At 34.0% G+C, this 17,578-nt stretch overlaps 1 protein-coding gene across 1 annotated transcript; it reads right to left on the bottom strand.

The window, feature by feature from the left end:
- Positions 1–3,223: 3,223 nt before the first annotated feature.
- KERA (keratocan) lies at positions 3,224–11,123 on the bottom strand. Its single transcript, XM_033223520.1, has 3 exons — positions 10,467–11,123; positions 8,128–9,021; positions 3,224–4,251 (listed from the first exon to the last, which is right to left on the bottom strand). Exons 2-3 carry the CDS (start codon positions 9,011–9,013, stop codon positions 4,079–4,081), a joined length of 1,059 nt encoding a protein of 352 aa, XP_033079411.1. The 5' UTR covers positions 9,014–9,021; positions 10,467–11,123; the 3' UTR covers positions 3,224–4,078.
- Positions 11,124–17,578: the final 6,455 nt, after the last annotated feature.

Raw genomic sequence — 17,578 nt, 5'->3', positions numbered from 1 at the left:
TCTTTTATAATAAATCTATAAAAGTAAGTAAAGTGTTTCCCTTACTCTGTGAGCTACCCTAAGCAAATTAATCAAACCTGATGAGGGGCTTGTGGAAAACCAATTTATAGCTGGTTGGTCAGACGTGTAGGTGAAAATCTACTGTTTGCCTTTGACATCTGAAGTTGGGGCCTGGGGCAGTTTTGTGGGACTAAACTCTTAACCTGTGAGATCTGACACTGTCTCCAGGTAGGTAGTTCCAGAATTGAATTGAATTACAGAATACATAGTTTCTGTCTGCTAGAGAATTAGTTTTTGGTGGGTGGGGAGAAATTCCCTCACATTTTGGTGAGCAGAGGTAAAGTGTTCTTTTGAGTGTATGAGAGTAGGAGAAACACTTATTTCTTCCCACCTCTTACACACACACACACATTTTACACTCAATTATTTTGATGATTTACTGAATTCTTTGACACCAGTCTTATCAAAGATGTCATCTGGAATTTTTTTCCACCATACCATTTGTCCTATCTAGGTTTTTTTTTAAAGGGTATTTGGAGAAGTTAAATAAAATAATTCTGTTGCAATGTTTTTACCACCAAAAATCTATCTTAATTTTTTTAAACATCATTTGCAAATAAATTGCTCAGTCTATCCTTGTATATTTATTTTCTTCCATCTGTGCCCTTTTTGCTTGCTTATGAATTAAATTTATGATATTTATCTGGAAAGATTATAGATAATATTTTGTTTTGTTTTGTTTTGTATTTTAAGTACGTCCATTAAATGATGGATTGAGAGCCATAATTTACAAAATGGCTCGAACTTAGCTCCTAGTTATTACTCCTGAGTTTTAAGAATGATAGTCACATTGTATATAACATCAAGAAAGAGAACAGCATATCATCTGAAAGCTTCAGGGAAACTATAGTAGCTTTGGACATATGTCAAAAAAATTGTGTGAAGAAAGTGATTCCATTACTCTCAGCTTCACTTGTCAATACTCAGAATGATGTCTGTGTTCTCCTAATCTGTTCCCTGTCTGTGACCAGTCTTACCTCATGGGAGTATTAATGTTTAAGTGCAACATTCTTCCAAATTATTGAATAGATTAACAAAATCTAGAAAATTGTATCTACATGTTTATGTATTCATCCAGACCTCATTCAAGAAATTATATGACATCTTCCTCTGGATGAATCATAGTTTGCACTTGCTCAAACTCATGATTCTTTCTAAATGTGTCTCTACTAGAAAGTACACTGCCATCTATTCTGTCATGCAAGCCATAAACTTTAATACCCTCATTCCTCTCACTCCCCTTTGTACAATCTGCCACTAAGTCTTGACAAGTTTACCTCCTAATACTCTCACATTTGCCCACTTCTCAGTAATTCCACCAGAACCTTGTAATCCAAACTTCCTTTTTATATTTTTCTAGCTTGTACTCTAAGACTGAAATTCTAACCAATCTCTGAACATTTAGTTTTGGTTCCCTCCAAACTGTTCTACTCACAGTGCCAAGGAGAAACATACACATACACACAATAATAATAATAAATAACACATACTTAGTATTTACCATGGGTCAGGTGCTGTTCAAGGGACTTTACACCTTCCAACTCATTTAATCCTCACCACATGGTAGGTGCCATTACCTGTCTCCATTTTACGGATAAGGGAACACTGAGGCATACATAATTTAAAGATTCTGTCCAGTTTATGAAGCCAGTAAGTGGCAAAGCTGGGATTTGAACTCAGCAACTTTAGCTTCAATGTTAGTGTTCTTTACTACTGCATGATGTCACTCTACAATGAAAATAATCCCTTATGATTTAAAACTCTTCAGTGACTTTTAAATTGTTCTTAAGGACTAGAATCTTTAAATTCTGCGTGGAATATTCTCCCCTTGTACCTTGTGCTGCTAAATATTTTTAATCGTTTATATGTTTCCTTAATCATTATTTCTTTAGAGAATCCTTCTCTCAAATCACTATTATTAATTCCTTTGCAGCATGCAGCTCTCTGTTAATCATATTTATCACATATGAAATTGTACATATTTTTTGTGATTTTCAGTTAATTTGTGTCTCACTGTAGAATAAACCATAAACAGTATTATTTCATCTGTATGTAGTACAGTCATATATATGGTACTCAATAAATACTTAAATTTAAAGAAGGAGGGAATGTAGTAAATTCCTAGAGTTGAAAAGTTCTTGGAGAAACATTTCACGACAATATTGCTTCCACATTAGGACTCTATTTTATACTCTTCCTCTTGAATTATCACTTATTCACTGTTTGAAGAATTCCAGAGGTGGGTAACTTTACCTCAAGAAAAGTACTTCCATTGCCGGGTGACTTGGAACAACTATTAGAAAATTCTTTCTTAACTAGAGTCAAAATATGGCTTCTTATCAATTTTACCCCTATGTTCTACTCTTCATTTTGGGACTTCCTGGCATATGTTCTGTGCCCGTTTCAAACGGTATGTTTGCAAATATTTAAAGTTATGTTTCCCTTCACATATTTTTTTCTCAGTCTAATGATATCTGATTGCTTCTATTTTATGACATAATTTTTATAATTTTATTTATGTGCTTTGAGGTCATTTAAAACATTGAATTGATTTATTACTTTCAGCCAGCATTTTAAAAACTATGTTCAAAGTTTGTTGATTGGTTCTCCTTCCTCACACTCAAATAAGTTTTGGTGCAAAAATAAGCAATAAGTTTGGTATAAGTTCATAGCAAGGATTGGTTCTTCTTCACCCTCAAATAAGTTTGGTGTAAAAACACAGTTGCATATTATATTATTTTCTTGGAAATTTACATTATAAAAGAGCATATTAAGTTTCTGAGAGGCTTTGAAGTAAACTATTGGACATTTTTAACCTAGTGTTTTACAAATATATATAATCATTTTTCTGTGGAAACATGACAGATTTGTAGAATTTTTAAGAATACTGTTAGGAAAATATATATAAAGGCATACATTGATCTTTATATACAGATTGCTTATAGCATATGCTTGCAAAGTCAGAAGGCTAATGTAAAGAACATAGTACTTTGTTACTTCATGAAATTCTGTTTTTTTTTAAATTCACAAAAATCAGAAATATGTCAAGTGATTAGAATAACTTTTTTTGTGTTTTCTGGAAGAAAAATAAAATCAAGGTAGGAGTAAACATATTTGCATATATTTATGCCAGAAAATGAAAATCATTTTTTACTACAACACATTTTTATTAAAACATGTTCTTCAGTTAAGCTTGCTGTCTTTGAAATATTCTGTTTTGTTAGAAAGCACTCAATATTTTTATTTAGAAAATCCAAAACCACAATGAAATATGAAGAACAATTTGCAATTTAAATGGATTTCAAATGTTAAAACACTAAGATTCCACAAGAAATGCATTATAATAAACATAGAATTTAGAACTTATAAGAATACAGTGGACTATGTCTAAAAACAACAGCTACAAGAAATGGTAATGAACTAGAAATGACTGCTGTTTCATTATTTGATATTAAATAACAAGAATTATTTAGTGATTAAGTATTTGATTCATTCCATACCCATCCTCAAGCTAAATATCAAACTTGTACAGCCAAAAGTTACTGAGCAATCTGCAATTATTTTATTATGATTACAATTAAGGAATATCTTATTTTCTCATTTTCTTCAGGTCATTCTCCTCCTGTTTGATTATTACATTTATACTGTAAATTATGGTATCTGCATAAGTAATTTTAAACATACACAAATATGTCCTTTTTATTATATAAGAATATAATTGTGTTATTTAGTGTTGATAAGCTATGGAAGAGACCAAAATACAACTATCTTTGAGTTGATAAACTATCTTAACTCTGTGTCTGTTTTATTAATTAAAAGAAAAGCAAATTAATGCAGGTTGTGCTGCATGTAACTGGCAAAAGCATCTTTGAAGAGAAAAAAATACACTGCACAAATGAAAATGGTGGCCGAGAGCAATGGGGAATATGACTTGTGTCCTAAGCCTATTAATGGTAACCATATTTCATGTCAGAAACATTAGCTCATTAAACTAATTTTAGATTTGGTGAGAATGTGTTTAAATAATGACAGCCTGCAGAAGTCTGAAGCAGGTCATTAAAGCCATTGGGACTGGTGGTTTGATTTCATTTCCATCCAGACGGAGGTAGCGAAGATGAGGTCCATAACTGAAGGAATCTCGTTCTGCAGGCAGTGTGGATGGGCTGGGACATATTACAGAGACATTCACACCTACAGAGACAAAGAGCATAGATGAATGAATTGGAACACAAGAGAAACTAACAGTGGGAAGACCAAAAAACTCATGCCATGGTCCTATGGAGGGCTTAGTGGCCTAATACTTGAAAATGGTGGTTATACAAAACATTTGGGTCAGTGAGAGATTGTGCCTATCTGTTTCATAAAAGTAACCCCAAACAAATGTTCAGCAAACTTACAGTCATCTCAGTCCTTGTTCTGCTACTTAGTATACAGCACTAGTAAGGAAATACTGTTAAGATCTGTGATAGAAACAAAGGGGTATAAGACATCTCTTGTTTTCTAAACCTGCAGGTAAGATAAAGCACATTTAGATTGCTGTAGGTAGGATTTAGGGCATCAGAGGTGGAGACAACAGTTCAGATTTGGGACTGAAAGAATGGGTAAGTACAAAAGTGGATGGATGGATCCTGGATGGGTAAGTAGAAAATCAATCTAATATAAAAGAAAATGCTTGAAAATTACCTTAAAAGATGCAAAATAGTGTACATAACATGATTTTAAAAGTGGAATTAACATCACGTTACATAAGCAATACAGAAAACAAACTTGAATCTTCATCTTCAAGTTTACTTAATTGGAAACAAAAATTTTGCCAAGAATTGAATGACAAAGAACTCAAGCCAGAAAATATCCCAGCAGCCTTTTCACATGGTTAGGATGGGAGTAATTGTGCACCTGCCTTGGATCAAAGCCCTTGGCACCAATGACTATGCTGAGAGTTACGAACATCCAGGAGAGAAGGCCAGTTAAACTAGCAAAATTCAGGGAAGTCTGTAAAAGCTGATTTCAACCATGAATCCATATATTGCCTTTAAATTCCTTTTCAAAACCATTCCAAACAAGAGATCTTCCCTGATTAGACTCACTGAACTTGGGCAATGCCCCTCCTCTATGGTCTATTGTTTTATACAGACTCATATTGTAGTGAACAATTTTATATTTCCAGCAAGGTTGCTTTGCTTTGAATTTATGCCATTTTGTAAAATGAATTTAATAAAAATAATGACTCATTTGAATAGCAGTTTAGTTGTTAAAAAGTCAGGTTCTCTTTTTTTACATACATTCACGTATCACCTGATCATCTCACAGGCTTTATCAGGCAATATTATCATTCTCCCCACCTGGGCATTTGTGGGAATTCTGGTTCGGAGAAATAAGGAAATGTACACAACGTACTTCAGCAAATAAGTGGCAGAGCTGAGACCTGGCCTATTCTTTCTATTTCTACAATGGGTCTCTTGCCCAAGAGAATATGTCCCTTTCAATGTGCAATCCTCTTATCCTCATCAAGCTCATGTCCCATAATCAATGTATGTCTGAACAAATGAATATAAAAAAGAAGTATTCTAAATTTAATTACATTTTCATAACTTACACTGTTTCTCAGGGAACACCAGAAAGCAATGTAGTTGAGTAAATAACATTTTTACCTAACCTTAAATCCCTGAAAGTTTTCAGAAGAACGAATATTTCCATCATATTGCTTGAGACAAGTTCACTGTCTTGTAAATTTTGATTACTTTTCATATAAGAGGTATGTTTCTTGGAGAATACTTTGTTACAGCCAGAGTAGATTATGTGGCAAGAAGAAGCAAGTACTTAAACAGTTTTGACACAGTGTGATTTTATTATGTCAATAATTCTTTCCAGGGAAACTCCTGTATTTATTTTCTTAAATATTGAAATAACAAAATGTGGTATCTACATTAAAAAGTAAATAACTAGATTTCTCTTTGTTGCTGTTCTACTGGTAGAATTTTTTTAAATTTTGCATTCCTGACACTGAAGGAAAGTATTGTTATTATACTGTATGAGTGAAAAAAAAAAAAAAAAAAAACACTTTAGGCTCAGGTTTTGGCTATTGCATTTACCCTTTGTCCTTGGGCAAATATCATCCCCCAGCTGATGTTCAGTTTCTCTTTCTTCAGAAATTCCTAATAATATCACACAAGTTTCTTGCAAGGATTAAATAGTAGTTCTCAAATCGTGAGCCAGCAACATGAATACTATTAATACCTGGGGACTAAACTGTGAGGCCCAATCTCTGACCTAGCAAGTCAGAAATTCTGGGGGTGGGAAACAGCAGCCTGAGTTTACAAGATCTCCAGGTGATTCTGATACACACTAAGATTTGAGAATGACAGAAATATATGATAAAACACTTTGATAAAACTCTAAAATGTGGGTCTATACTACAGGCATAACACTCTATAAGCTAAAGTCTTATACTTCTCAACTGTGTTTTAAATATTGCTACCTCACTCTTAAACACCCTAATTCACAAATGCTCAGGATGAAATGCATAATTCATAAGCAAGGGCTCTATGTGGAGTCACTTGAAGTTTACTTCCCATATCAATTGTACGTGAGGTTTTTAAGGAACGTACCTGTAATATACCTGTAGAAGCACAGAACACTCGTCAGGAAAAATTATGTATTTAGGATAATATTGTTGTTTCTCTGATTCAGCTAAACAGATTCATCTCTTAACATTTTTTTTCTGTTGCATCTTTTGTTTTTGACTACAGGATTAAACAATACATATCATCACCATGGAAAAATAACCGCTGTGGTGGCAAGCTGCCATTTAATTCCTGGATTGTAGGCTCAAGTACACTGTTATTTAACTCCCCCCACCAAATAAAAAAAAAAGGATTAAATAACTGAGCAGTACCCAGTGGAAAAATAGTCTGTTCCTATAAATTATATGTTTATGCGATTATTTGCTTAAAAAGCTTTAGTGAGTAATACCCAGGCAGCACAACCTTTTGACAAATTATCTTTGTTATTCTCTTACAAACTATCCTGACTGAATCTCACTTTTGGAATGCATTTTCTTAGATTGTCCTGGAGAAATCTCCCCAAAGTTATTTTTAAAGGGTCTACTCTGAGGTTGAAGATGCATAGATAAATGCCAGGCTAGGTATCTCACCCCTGTGGCTGGACCCATTTTTACACCAAATCCAGCCTGATCTCATGCATAATTGTGAAGAAGCCAAGTTTGTCTCTAATGTGTCCAACATCTGCTTTCTATAATCACTTCTTCTCTTGATGATGCCTCTGCTTCCAAAAAGTTTGCATTCATCTGTCACTCTCTTATGAAAAGTTCTTTCCAGGAAAGAAGAGAGTATTCTACCTGTCTAATGCCTATAAGTCCTAAGCAGTTGCCAGCTACCAGGGAAATTTCTTTCCATTTTAATTATAAAGCCTTAAACTATAGTAGTAGTTCTCAATGTGTAGTTCCCAGAATATCAACTAGAAGGCTGTTAGAGATGAAAATTCTCAAGTCTCACTCTACGTCGACTGAATCAGAAATCCTGGGGGTGGAATCACCAGCTTTTACACACTTTTTTGAGACTCCCAATGTAATTAGGGGAGTTTAATTAGAGACTCCAATTAGGAGAGTTTCAGGCATCAGCTGTAATGTAGTGTTCAGGACAGAGATGCCTTCCTAATGCCTCTTAAATCATATTTTCTTTATTACTAGTTTGAGGTTGTTCGTGCCTGGTATGGTTTCTTAAATAAACCTACTCAATGGGGCAGAAATATTGGAATCTCCTGGAGTAAAAGAAGATAGAGGCATTTAGTTTCTCTAATGGATAATAGTCCTCTGTAGATGACTCAAGTCCACTTTTTAGTCTTCAGTTTGAAGATTTGGACTTCTTGGTTCATTAAGACTCTCTGTGTATAGACAAAAATTTAATACTGAAAATTGAAAACACATTAAAAATCTAAAGGAACATTAGTGGGGGAGGGGGCAGTACACTTGCTCTTTTTAATGAAGATAAAGATACATTTAATGACCGTGAGCCCTTTAGTCAAAGACATACCCTGCAGGTTACTTACTTTTAATTTTGTTATGATCAAGGTGAAGGTGCTGAAGATGAGCACTGATTCGGGGAACCTTTGTGAGTTGATTGTGTGACAGTTGAAGATCTAGAATTGATGATACATCAAATCCTCTTGATGGGAGACCCTCATCTGATAATTTGTTGTGATTTAGTCTCAAAAAGGCCACTTTAGGAATCACATTAAAATAATTTTCTGGTATTCCTTCAATGGAATTGTTGTCTAAAAACAATTGCATTGTATTGGCTGGTAATCTTGGAGGCATATTCCTCAGGGCATTCTTGGCCATGTTTAGCTGCATGAGGTTCTTGAGTCCTTTAAAAGTGTCTCTTTGAAAGGCATTGTCCACTAATTTGTTGTTCTGCAGGTCAAGAAGGGTCAGGTTCTCCAGATTGCTAAAGGTCCCTTGAGGAATTCTGGACACCTTATTTCTAGCTAATTGTAATTGTTCTAAACTTCTTGGCAATGGAGAAGGTACCTCCTCTAGCTCATTATCTTCCAGAAATAAGAAGAGCAACTTCTTCAGCTGGCTTAGGGCTCCTTTTTCAATTCCATAGTTGGTTATTTTGTTCTTGTTTAGATTTATCCATCTTAACTGGGTGGCATTCTCAAATGGCTTTTCAGGAATGGTTTCTATCAGGTTGTTTTGAAGATAAAGATACCAAATCCTTGAAGGAATAGCAGGAATTTCTTTGAGGCCTCTATTTTCACAATATAAAGCAGTAGGAAAACTGGGTGGGCAGAAACATTCCACGGGACACTCGAAGTCATGAATAGTCCAATCATCTGAATCATGTACTTCATAGACCTGCCTCACACTTCTAGTCCACACAGTGTCTGTTATGAATAACACCCACAAGATGAAACAGATTGTGCCTGCCATTATAGCACCTACAGAAAAAGGAACACAACCGTTAGATATTTGAAGATCTTGACCCTTAGATAATTTTATACATCAAAATGATCAGGAAACGTTGCTTCTTCAGGGAAGAGTGAAAATATGTCAACATTTCATACACAGATCTTAATTAATACACATTAATTAGTAGGCATCATATGCAAAGCATTTTGCAAACACTGAGAATAATTCACCAACTTGTAGCTTTCTGGTTGTAACCCAATCACAATAAAAGCTGAGAAATGGAAAGAAAATTTTAGCAGCTCTAAGTGTTTTTCCATTTCAAGCTATTTAATTTAAAGAACTGAACTGAAACCAGTAGTTGAATACGAGAGTACAAAAAATTGATCTTTTTAAAACCCAAACTGGGAATCTGTGTTGTTCCTGAGAGGAAGGCATATGCTTTTACTTTTACTCCTAAATGAGGAGAACATCTGGATGAGATTCCCTAGGCCTTTTGGCCCTTGAACCAAAGGAATGAAGAGATCAAAGAACATTTTAGCCCTTTATGGTAAAGGAAGGTTCTAGGATCTGAATAAAAGTGTGATTAATCTGTTATTCTGTAGCTCAACTTCTTAGGTAAGTTTTTTGAGGGTGGGGGAAGATGTCTATAATTTTAAGCACACAATTAAGCTGTTCAGCCAAGCTACTGAATTATCAATTCTCTCTCTCTCTACTCACTCTCAGAGAATATATATATTCTATCTCTACATATGTGTATATATGTATGTATAGAGATAGAGTTTATTATATAGAGTTGGATACATTGTGATGTATAGCACAAGTACTTGAGTATTGTATTCAACTATGGCATTATTATGGTTGATAAGAAACAAAAACAACCAAAAAATGTATTTAGGATACAGGTAGAGAATTTCTTTATATTCACATTATCAGTGTGGATAATAGAAAGTAGGTTAGCATTTACTAATATTTGGTACATTTAAAACACATCAACCCTCCCCACTGATCATCAAAAATTATTGGTACAAATAATTATTTTAACAGGAAATATACATATATAATATATTTTAACCATTTATTTATAGCATAAATATGTTACATATATATTTATATATATATATATCAGTCACATTCTGACCAATGTACATTTATTGAACTGATTGATAATAGGACAAAATAAATTTTACTGATTCCTTAGGAAAAGATAAAGTCACCTTCATTTATGAAATGCTGATCATTCAATTTTGCCATTAAATTGCAGAAAACAAGTGCAGAGCTGCTTCTGCAAGCTGTCAAATTTTCTAGGATTGCAGAACGCTGCTCTGGCCATGTTCCACCAAAGAAACACTATTTTTTTTTTTTCTTTTTCCGAATAGGGTTTTGGTTTAGTTATTGAAGTTGCAACCCTGCATCTGTTGAATAAGTACTTTGCATGCTTAACTTTAAGAGTTTTTAAAAGTGCAAAATAGTTTACCTTGCCTTCCAGGAATACACCGTTGAGTCCTGTGTCTGAGTCTGAAGTTTGCTAAAATTCAAAAAAAATCGTTCACGAAAATAATTTGTTTTTACTTTAAGCTGTCAAGCCTGCTGTGAGAAACAGAGAAACGTACTCGTACCATTCACCATGAACACCTTTGATCTATTGTTTCCACTTTGACAGGGCTTCAGAAGACTGCTTACCTCAGCCTTCTTGGATCTTCTTCTTCCTTTTCTATTGGTTACTGCTTGTACATGGTAATGGATTGACCCAGGCTCCACTGTCGTGTTTTTATGAATCCTCTGTAATATATATGCACTAGTATATCCATATTTAACCCCTCCAACAACCACAGAATCTCAGTGCCTACACAAGCCAGCAAAGGAAATTCTTACTTTAATCCTAAGAACTCATAAAAAAATTCTAGACAATTTTCATTCCTAATTCACAATTCAGTTCATCAGTACATGTTGTTATGTACTGATATCCAGACCTTATTTACCAACAGGCAACTGAAGGCAGTTTTAATTTCAAGTATAACAAAAAGATATTTTAAAAGATTTTAAAACATTTTCCCGAGATGATCATTTCTTAAAAATTGAATACAAAGAATTAAAAGCCAATGTCTTCTGTTTATATGGACATATTTTATCTGTTTCTGATATAAAATAGATGCTGTCAAGTGTTTGATTAAGGGAAAAATAAATAAATATATGTATTCGAAAAATTTAAACGTGGTATCTGGAAAGTGCTACCTGATTTTGTTGCTAATCTTGGTATTATGATTTGTTTCAGAGAAATAATTTTTGTATCCCTAATTGTTAAAAGAAATAACAATTTATTCCAAGTACCTGCTAAGGTGGGATAATTTTTTTATTCATTATAATATAACACATATTTTGCATATAGTCCCTTATGAGACATTATGCTGTTACTTTTTTCTTTAACACATGTGTAAACTAGTGTGTCCTCCACTTCTGGTATTTGATAAAAAAAAATTATGCTTCTTGAGAAAAGATGCAAACAAAAAAATATCTCATTTAGGTATTATTCTGTGGATTGATTGTTATGCTTTTGTTTTTCAAAATCTGTCTTATTCTAGCTTCAGCGAATGCTATATGACTCATTTAACAGCTCACATGAGTATGGTCAAAAAGCACGGTGAAGAGGAGTAAGCATTGGATTCAGGAGACCTTTTGTGAACCACCTCTTTCCGCTCTCCTAACCATAGGAAGGTCAATTAGAGTTGAGTTTTGTCATCTATAAAACAGTAATGGATTGCTTCACAGGGTTAGGTCTAGTTCGTTATAAACGATTACAGAAATAATCGCCTTACTTTGGAATTAGCCCTACACTCTCAACTGGAAAATGCATTCACATTTAAGGGTTTTTATAGATTAAGATCCTATTTTGACATGATTTTTTACTACTCCTATAGGTATGTAGGTGTACTCACATCACATTTTAAGAAGACAACCAAGTGTTACTTACTTTCTCATAACAATCGTCTCCTCTCTCTGTTGCACTTCTTCTCCCTCTTTTTTCTTTTCCTAAATCCTCGCGATTTAAACAACAGATGATCTTCAAATCTGCATAGCCCTCTTCCAGCTATTGTCTTACTGTTAATTTTTTTAGCCAAACTGATTTTAGTCATTTTATAATTTTCTTACACAAATGTTGCTACATGTTCATTGTAGGAAAATTAGAATAGCATACTGGCTGCCTCCAATCTGTTTCCTCTTCACCATTCCACTCATGATCTGCCAACCAAAATATGACTTCTAATTCTGCTTCCCTAAAATGGTTCTGACAAAAAATCAGCAATGATCTTCACATTTACTAATCTGTTGAAGTCTTTTAGTGTTAAGCACACTTGGCCTTTGACCATACTGACCCATCTCCTTTTATTAAATGTTTGTCTTAGTTGTTCTGACCTCACTCTTTCCTAGTTTTTCCTCCCCTTTTCTGGTGACTTCTCTCCGTCTATATTCCAAAGCTCTAGTTCCTCTTTGTAGCATTATTTAAGATTGTTTCTAGCATTTGGAAGCCTTTGAGATTCTATCCTCTGCTTTACGCTTTTCTTGCTCTATACACATTTCCTGCATGATTCTATGGTTCCAACCATCTCCTCCATCATGGTAACTCCTGAGTCTGTATCTGCAACCCAGCCTCTAGAACAAGACCTGCTTTCCAATGTGTGTGCATTTCTGCTTTCTAGATATCTCCTATTGCATGTCTCAAGGGCATATATGTAAAATGAAATTCTCTGTCTCCTTTTACTTCTAACTGCTCTTGTCATTTTCTACTTTTGAGACTTTTGTCATATTCAGTCTCCCAAACCACAAATCTGGAAATCATTCTTAAGTCTTCTCTCTCGGCCGGGCGCGGTGGCTCAAGCCTGTAATCCCAGCACTTTGGGAGGCCAAGACGGGCGGATCACGAGGTCAGGAGATCGAGACCATCCTGGCTAACATGATGAAACCCTGTCTCTACTAAAAATACAAAAAAAAAAAAAAAAAACTAGCCGGGCGAAGTGGCGGGCGCCTGTAGTCCCAGCTACTCCGGAGGCTGAGGCAAGAGAATGGTGTAAACCCGGGAGGCGGAACTTGCAGTGAGCTGAGATCCGGCCACTGCATTCCAGCCCAGGCAACAGAGCAAGACTCCGTCTCAAAAAAAAAAAAAAAAAAAAGTCTTCTCTCTCATTCTGCGCACATATGATAACAATCACATTTTAAGGACTTTGGGAGACATGATACAAATAAAAATGATCATCTACAATGCTTGCCGAGTTTGAATATCATTGTCTCCAGACTAAAAGCATAGCATTGTTTCCACTGTCAGGGTAATCACTATCTGTGTCTTGATTTTTCCTATAACACTCTAATCTACTTTTCTTTGATTATTGATTCCTGAAGAGTGGGTACTTTAACTCTTCTCCTGAACTGTTTTAAGTTTAATAAATTTCAGAAGTTAGTAAGAATGTCTGAGTCATATTAGCTGGTATAAAAATTAATAAAAGATTCTGGCTAGTCCTATCTGATATTGCAAAAAGGTAGAAAGGAATCCTAAAGTTTAATAATTTGGCTGTGGCACTATCTAGTGACAGTTTGATATTTTTAAAGTCTATGAGGCTTTGCACATAGCAAGTAGTCAACAAATGTTTACCGAAGGCATAAATAAGCAAATAAACATATAAGGCACTTGCATCACTTTTATAGCCATGAGGTTTTGATCAGCATAATTGTGGAAGTAGGAACATAATGGAAAGCCTTAGATATTTGATTTTTTTAAAAACGTGAGTTTGAATTTTCCTTTTGCAACTTAGTAGTTGCTTGGCCTTGCATAGGCCATTTAACTGTCATTAGCCTAAGTCTCCCCATAATATACTTGCCCTGAGAAGTGCTCGAGGTCATCTGAAGATCAAATGAGATAATGAAGGTGAACATGTTGGATAAGTATAGACAACTTTCATAGTGAAAAATTCAAAGCTCCCAGGATCTTACAAATCATTTCTTCAAACTCTTTCCTTTCACGTAAGAGGAAATGATGCTAGAAATTTATTTCAGAAGAGAATGTGCCTTCCAGAGATAAATCCTTTCAGAAATTTGAGAGGAAATAAAGCTGCTGTTCTTTTCGTATTTTTTGTAACTTCCTTCCTTTCTTTTTTTTTTTTTTAGTATTTTTTGTTTCAAATTTACTTATGTTGCTTCTACTTCTTCCTACTAAAAAGGAAGACACTTTGCTAAACTGTCTCTCACTAAGGAATTAAGCTTGTCACATTCTTGAAGATTATTGACATTTAAAAGAGAAGACAATGCATGAAGGGATAAAAGACATGAAATTTCAAATTTTCTGGCACTGTGTCTGACACATCTGTTTTCGGCGATGGTTGGATGGACTCCTTAGGTGCTCCTGGGAGCTTTGTTTATTTAGAATTGATTGAACTTATGCTAAGAAAAATAATTTTCTCTTAATAAATCAATTTCAACTTTGTTTGACTAAACTTTGTTATATAAATTTTTAATATGAAAGGAATCCACTAAAATATATATCTAATACACTTATACACACATATATATAAAATCTTAAAAGGTCAAAGTAAGACATTTAAAATACTGTAATGATACATTTAAAAAGTCAAGACTACCATAAAACTCATAATAAAGATAACAATTACCGACCCCATCCACTTCAGTGTAAGTCCTGCTCCCAAGAGGCCATTATTTTTTACTTTATTCTAAAGGTTTTTATAGTATTTGTTTAATACTCCAGCATATTATTTTTTAATTGATCAATGTAACCTTTTTAATTAAATTAACATTTAACATGCTTACTCAGTCCCATATACGCATATCACAAAATTTTGTTAAATATTTAGTGCATACTTTTTTATATAATATAAACATTGTCTACTACTAAAACATTGCAAAAGTACTATAGTTTCTTTATTGTAGCACATTTATTTGCTTTCTCTCTGTATATGTAACTGTACATAATACATTACATATACAAATATTTCATTCACATTTTCCAAAATCTCAAACAGAATTGTAAAATTATTTGAAAAATTTGTTTCCACTCAGTGAATAGAGGCAAATGGCATGGTGGTTAAAGTCAGACCTGCTTGGGTTTGAATACATCTCTGCCATTTAGTAGCTGTGAGACCTTAGACAATTATATTTCTAGTTTTTTTCTGCCTTAGTCTCCTCATCTTTAAATTAACGATAATAATAATAATGATACTAATATGTACCTCATAAAGTTGTGGTGAAGATTAAATGAGTCAATATTTCGAAACGACTTAGAACATTTTACAAGTGTTGATGTCAAAAAAACAGATATATTAGATTCATTTTTTTTCCTGGGAGATAGCATTTCTCCTGGGATGTCGTAACTTCTTACTTCAGTGTGATTTCCTTGCTGTTGCAAAGTAACCTAAGCTAATTTGATAAATCACAGTCATTAGGTTATTTATGTGACATTTCAGTTGCCTTATAGTTATCAAAGCCTATAAGAATCCTCTCTTACAACCTACGTGGAGGTGCTTTGATAAGAATAAGTGCAACTCAATTGTATGTCATGTAATAGACATATACTTGCAGCAGGCATTAAAATAATTCATGTAGTAGGTCTTCATTATAAGGTTTCCTCCAATGTTAAGTAAGCTTCCCTAAGATATAAATTAAAATTAACACAAAAATAAATCACACTGTTTCTCTTGAGCTACTGCCTTTTAAAGTGAATGTATGGATATTATAAACCTCACTTTCTGGGTCTGTCGGGGATGGTTATGGTCTTGGGTTTCCCTTTACCCAGTTCCTGTGTTGGATTCCTTGTTGCTTCCACCATCTTGTGTTTTCTTGGTTAACTCCACAATATTGGCAGATTCCATCCTCTAATCGCTTCACTTCCTGTTACCTGAGATATGTTTTTGCTTTTTTTTTTTTTGATAATTCACTTTTTAAAATGTGTTTATTCAGCCTACCCTCCTACTTGGTATTTTAACTAAATAGAATTTTAATTTAAAATCGTGTTCCTTCAAAAGTTTGACAATATTCGAAGAAGCGATTGTCTTGGAACTTTTGGAGTTGAGATTGAAAACATTGATAAAATGATGACCTGAGTCTTCAGAATGTGACCCCTTTCCCTCTCTGAAAACCCTTAGGATTTTTTTTTTAATCTTCATTTTCTGTAATTTTATAATTGTGTGCTTTGAGTGGGTGTATTTTACTCACTAATGGGGTATTCAAAGAATTCTTCCAACATGGAAGTTCATGTTCATATAGTCGATCAATTTTTTTCTATCCTCTTTTTCTAAGGCTTAAAGTAAACCTGGCTAGATTGTCTAATTCTAGCGAGTCTTTTCTAATTCCCTTCTCAAAATTGTTTATGATTTCTGACAGATTTCATCTTCTGATTTTTAAAATTTTCTATATCATATATTATACATTTACTCCTAGGATACATCATCTTGTTCTCTGATTTTTTTTTACTAAAGCATTCTTTTGTTTCATGTACTTACTATCTCTATTATCTCTCTTAGGGTTTTAATTAAAGAGTTTTGGTGGCAGTGTGAGGTTTTTCGTCTTCCTGCAATAATTTTGTTTTCTTTGACTTTTTCCTTGGTTTTACTTAACCTCTAGAGATCTTTTATATTAGAGTTTTTCCTCATATGTCTTTTAGTGCTTTGCTGAACATAGATTCATATTTAAAAAGAAAGTCCTTATTAAAATATCTGTGAGAATTGATAGCATCTATCAGCTTTACTCTAGAATGAGTAGGTATGGACTTTGCTATTTTATTGGGGCGAACCAGTCCCCAACTCAGTATCTATATATCTTTTTTTTTGTGTGACTATTCAATTTCTCTAGAAAAATGTTCTTCTCTTCTGCTACACACACACACACACACAATGTATATACATGCTTATATACATACATACACATGTATATTGTGCAATCGTACACACGTATATGCATGTGGGGGTCTGCATATACTGAGTATAAATTGACAAAGAAATGTCAATACTTTGCCTTTCAGTGCACTTTCTATCACTATGATTTTTTATTAATACTGATAATAAGAAATTTTTCCATCATTATGAATAAATAGTAAATAACCTTCTGTTTATAGCTTAGTCTTTGTGTCTAAACCATCCTGAGGCTGTGCTGATTCCAAAACTAATATTAAACTAGTTATAAACCCTGCCACTTCTAAGCTAGTTATATTTTGATTCAACTTGTATATTTATAACTCTCTTGTGCCATTTGCTCCAGGACTCCACAGGAAGGCTTTCATTAACTAATTATAAAAATGAATATAGCCTTGTGATTTTGGGGAGAGCTCTGTTACCAGCTACCCAGATCACTCTTATCTAGAATTGTCTTTTTCCTGCTTCTCAAGTTCTCTACATTTCTACCAAGTTAGCCTTAGTACCATTGGCCTTCAGCAGATACTACCACAGGAGGCTAGCAGCTTAGATGCCAATCAGTTTAAAGCTCATCTCTAAAGCACCTCAGATGAGCTCTCTTACAGGACACAATGTCTTCAGAATGCTGAAAAAAATATACTATTAGATTCATATCTCCAATAATGCTGAGGAGATTTCA

Source organism: Trachypithecus francoisi, unplaced genomic scaffold, assembly GCF_009764315.1.
Source record: "Trachypithecus francoisi isolate TF-2019V2 unplaced genomic scaffold, Tfra_2.0 Lachesis_group11, whole genome shotgun sequence".
Classification (NCBI taxonomy): domain Eukaryota; kingdom Metazoa; phylum Chordata; class Mammalia; order Primates; family Cercopithecidae; genus Trachypithecus; species Trachypithecus francoisi.
Note: the sequence above shows the minus strand (reverse complement) of the source record. Positions and strands in the feature narration are given on the sequence as shown.

Bases quoted from the DNA above. Each gene is read 5' to 3' on its own strand.
- KERA (XM_033223520.1), bottom strand. From the start codon at position 9,013: ATGGCAGGCACAATCTGTTTCATCTTGTGGGTGTTATTCATAACAGAC. The intron at 4,252-8,127 runs GTAAGTAACCTG...TTGTCTCTGTAG, and splicing joins TGATCATAACAAAATTAAAA to GTGTGAATGTCTCTGTAATA.